We start from the raw sequence: 4379 nt of genomic DNA on the forward strand, positions 1-4379 counted from the left end.
CCACCACCTCCATCCTGTCCTTCCACATTCCTCCGCCTCAGAAGGAAGAGCAGAGGCAGCAGGAGCCTGGCTGTGAGCTGGGCTCCCAGGAATTTGGTTTTCCCAGCTCTGTTGTTCACTCGTGGTTTGATGACTGGGGAAAAAAAAAGAAAAAAGGACAATTTTAGGGAAATCCACTGAGCTGACAGTGTAATCTCATTATTTTAAGTCCAAGTCTGTCCATCTAGCAGAAACTGGCTGCACACCAGCCTGGCACCTGTAACCAGTCTGATTCCAGAAGCTAAAAGAACCCGGGAGCTTTGACTTGTTTGATTTCAGACCCCTTAAAATTTCCTAGGGGTAACGTGCCTTTCAGCCCAGTGGATTTAAACTTTCGCTCACCTCCGCACCCTTTTCTGGAAAGCTGCTTCCTACAGGGCGTGTGCAGAAACGCGGGCGTCAGCAAGGCTTTGCCTTGCCTCACACGGAAGTGAAGAGAGCAAATAAAGACTTTTCATTTCTTTTACAGTTCTCTGTGCTACGTGAGCTGAGCAGCCTGGTGCCAGATGCACTGTATGAACAAGCATGCGGGGGAACAGGGATTTACCCTCATAAAAACGTCTGTGGCAGAGGGCTGCGTGTTCTCAGCCTTTTTCCTAAGGAAAGGGGGTTCTGGGGCTGCTTTGCAGTCTCCTGGGAGCTTTTAGAGCTGCCCTTTCTGTCCTTCCCCCCCCATTCCCTCCAGAGAAAATGAAAAGGGGGTTACGAGCAGGCCGTAGCGCTTCTGGGCTATCAGCGTCCCCTGCAAATAAGCGTGTTGTGACTTTGCGTCCCTTGGGCCAGTGCCAGCCCCGCTGCCAGCCCCCCTGCCTGCCTGGACCAGCCTCTCCCTGCAGCCCTGAAATCCCCGGGCTGCTGCCTGTGCCGCAGTGTGGGGCTGGAACAACCGGGCTTTGTTCTAATCGGGGCATAAAAGACAAGTGGAGGAAGGGAATGGAGAGGTCGCCGAGGCTGCCCCGTTGCTTCCAACCAGGAGCAGTTCTCTCCTGAGAAGCATCAGCTGAAAGTTCTTAAACCTCAAGGGACAGAGGCTTCTTTTCCTAGCCCCCGCCTCCAGGGGCAAACTGTTCCTGGGCTTTCTTGTCCGGATGGGTATTTCTTGCTGGTGCCCAGCTCTGATCTCTCTGGCTACAACTGTACCCCAGGACTGTCCTGTGCACAGTGGAAGTGGGAACCGGCCATTCCCTTCCTTTTTGCTGCTGCTTTTTACGTCAGACACCCACTTATCCTGTTCTCCCTCTGTCGTCTCTTCCCTGGACCGAAAACCCTGATCCAATTGCTGGTTCCTTGTGGGTCGTATTTTCCAGACCTCTGCACCTTCTTGTTGCTTTGCCAAATGTCTTAATGATTTTGGAGCTTGCACTTTTTGGGGTGAGGACCCTGTCCCGTGGCAAGCTTGGGGCCCGGAGCGGAACGTGCTGCGTCTGAGCAGATCCGGTCAGGAGCAGTCCCGCTGCTGGGACCCGAGCGGCTGCACCCTAGCCCCAAGGTGCCCACTCTGCGGGGAGAGGTGGGATCTGTTCTCCTGTCCTTCATCCCTGGCTGGAAATCTTCTCTTCCCTTGCAGAAGCCTGCGGGCAGATTTGAGCAAGGGGGGGCGATGAAGTGAGGGGCTGGGGGAGCTCTTGTGCCCTGCGGTGCGAGCTGGGGCTTGCTGCAGCCCGCGCCCCATGGGATGCTGCCGATAGTGGGGAAACTCTTCTTCACAGGCCTGATGAGAGATTTCTTCGTACAGCTCGTCACTCTCAGGGCATGCCTGGGGCCCATGGGGGCTTCCTCTGAGGAAAAGAGCAGATTTTGCCTCCTGTTTCCCCCGGGCACGTCTGCAGCAGGCGCCGAGGCAGGGCAGAGCTCGTGCCGCTGGCTGCTGCCCCGCAGCAGCCCCGTCCCTCTGTGGCCAGGGGCTTGCCAGGGGAAAGGGCCCCGCTTTTCTCATTCTTGCTTGGTTCTTTTATGATCCAGGGTTGGGCGCAGCCGCCTGGCCAGCGCTGGGGTGTGCCGGGTGGTCGTGGGTGCAGTGGGAAGGGCACGGCCTGAGTTGCTCAGTGTTTGCACGGGGGTTTTGGGCAGCGAGGGGGTTTGTTGGGGCTGCCAGGTGCTTTTCACGTAGTGGGGAAGGCCCCTTTCTCCCTTGGCCTGGGAGTTAACGGGCATTCGGAGAGTTGCCTGGGCAGGGGCCGAGCGGGCCAGGAGGGGTGGGGGGCTCGGCAGAGCTCCCCTTCCCATCCCTCTTCTCCCCTTGCCATCCATCCTCTCTCTCCCAGGGCTACACCTCCTTCTGGAATGACTGCATCTCCTCAGGCCTGCGGGGCGGCATCCTCATCGAGCTGGCTCTGCGTGGCCGGGTCCGCCTGGAGCCGCTTTCCATGAGGAAGAAGAGGCTTCTGGAGAGGAAGGTGAAGGTGCCACAGGAGCTGGGCTGGGGGCCCAGCAGGCTTTGGGGCTCCATCCCCCCCAGCTGATCCCGCTGGCAGCCAGCTCTGCGTGCCAGGGCTGGCACCATTCCTCCAGGAAGGGAGCATCCAGCCTCACACCATGTCCCCTCTTTGTCCGTCCAGGTGCTCCTGAAGTCAGACACACCGACCGGTGACATCTTGCTGGATGAGACTCTCCGACACATCAAGGCCACGGAGCCTGCGGAAACGGTGCAGACCTGGATAGAGCTGCTCACTGGTAGGACCATTTAGAGATGCCAGCTCCCTCGGGGCCCATCCCTGCCGCCTGTCCCCTCTCCACGGCTTGGCCATCCCCTTGCTTCACTGGGGATGGGTGGAATACTGGCAGCAGAACAGGGGAAGGCTGAATGTGGGGGCAGGGAACAGTTTTCCGGGTCTTTTTTGTTGGGAGCTCAGTGGAAGACTTGGACCTTGCTCCCCATCGCCTCTTCTTTTGGTGATGACTCTCCACCGAGTCTGGGGTCCAAGGTCCTGGGTAGAAGGGGCTTTCCAAAGGGATCTGCCCCAGGCTGCTGTGCCCTGTGGCCACTGGGAGCTTCGCCAGCTTGGACTGATGGGAGAAGCGGGTCAGAGTCAGGCCCAGGGGATGAAGAGGGTTCCTGCGGTGGGGACTGGTGTCCGTGCAAGCTGGGTCCTGGGCTGGAAGCAGCCTGGGCACTGGGGTTGGGTGGCAAAGCCATCACTGCCCCGGCATTGAACAGGGCCTCCTCTCCTGCAGGGGAGACCTGGAACCCCTTCAAGCTGCAGTACCAGCTGAGGAACGTGCGTGAGCGCATTGCCAAGGCGCTGGTGGAGAAGGGCATCCTCACCACGGAGAAGCAGAACTTCCTGCTCTTTGACATGACCACCCACCCCGTCAGCAACGCCACCGAGAAGCAGCGCTTGGTGAAGAAGCTCCAGGAGAGCATGCTGGAGCGGTGGGTGAACGACCCCCACCGCATGGACCGCAGGACTCTGGCTCTTCTGGTGCTGGCCCACTCCTCAGACGTGCTGGAGAACGTTTTCGCCAGCCTGGCAGATGACAAGTACAATGTGGCAATGAACAGGACCAAGGACCTCCTCGATATGGACCCTGAGGTGGAAGCAGCCAAAGGCATGGGCTCAGAGATGATCTGGGCTGTCCTGGCAGCCTTCAATAAGTCCTAAAAAGCCCCCGAACCCCCCAAACCAGGTGGGGGAGCCTCACTCACTTAACGTGAGGCCAGGGGTATTTGGGCTCAGCTCGGGGAGGCTGGGGGGGGTTCGCTCTCCCCTCCCCTGCGTGGGCAGCTCCCTCAAAGGCTGGCGCCTCCGGGGAGAGGTGGCAGCGGCTCTTCACTCTCCTTCCAGTGCTCCTTGCCTGCGGGCTTCCTTCTCGGGCCAGCGCAGAGCTGGGAGGTAGCCCAGCCCTGCCTCTGTGTGCAGGAGCAGAGCTGCTCAGATGGGCCAGACCTGGCAGAAATGGGCCAGACCTGGCAGAAACGGGCCTGCGGAGCAGCCTGCGCCCCCGGTGCCCCAGCTCGGCCAGCGGCCTCTGTGGCTCCCTCTCCCAGGCACAGGTCTTGCCTGTGAGCTGCCAGGGCAGTGCGGGTTCCCGTACGGAGCACGCTGACATTCTCCTGGGGTGGGGAGGGGGCAGGGGCTGGTTCAGGGGTGGCCGGTGGCTGGGACCACCCTGTGTGCTGGCTGGCATGGGGCAGCCCAACGCCCTCGGCTCGTGTCGCCCTCGAGGAGCAGCTCTGCAGACCGTGGAGCTGTGCCCTGGGCTGTGCCCCCGTTGTGCACCCCCTCTTCCTAGTAAGAGGAAGAGTTAAACTGTGATTTTTAATTCTTTTTTTTATTCCTCCCCCGTCCTCCCTCCACCACTTTCATCTCCTGTAGTTCATTGAAACGTGTTTCTCTGCA

At 59.8% G+C, this 4379-nt stretch overlaps 1 protein-coding gene across 1 annotated transcript in view; it reads left to right on the forward strand.

Moving 5' to 3' along the window:
- The window catches only part of GOLPH3L (golgi phosphoprotein 3 like), a 10139-nt gene extending 5760 nt beyond the window's left edge, over positions 1-4379 (forward strand). The window contains exons 3-5 of the mRNA XM_009648449.2: positions 2304-2435; positions 2598-2712; positions 3214-4379. Coding sequence (XP_009646744.1) covers positions 2304-2435; positions 2598-2712; positions 3214-3641 — 675 coding nt within the window. The 3' untranslated portion in view covers positions 3642-4379. The remainder of the gene's footprint in view (positions 1-2303; positions 2436-2597; positions 2713-3213) is intronic.

Source organism: Egretta garzetta, unplaced genomic scaffold (assembly GCF_000687185.1).
Source record: "Egretta garzetta isolate BGI_Z169 unplaced genomic scaffold, ASM68718v1 scaffold141, whole genome shotgun sequence".
In the NCBI taxonomy this organism is placed as follows: domain Eukaryota; kingdom Metazoa; phylum Chordata; class Aves; order Pelecaniformes; family Ardeidae; genus Egretta; species Egretta garzetta.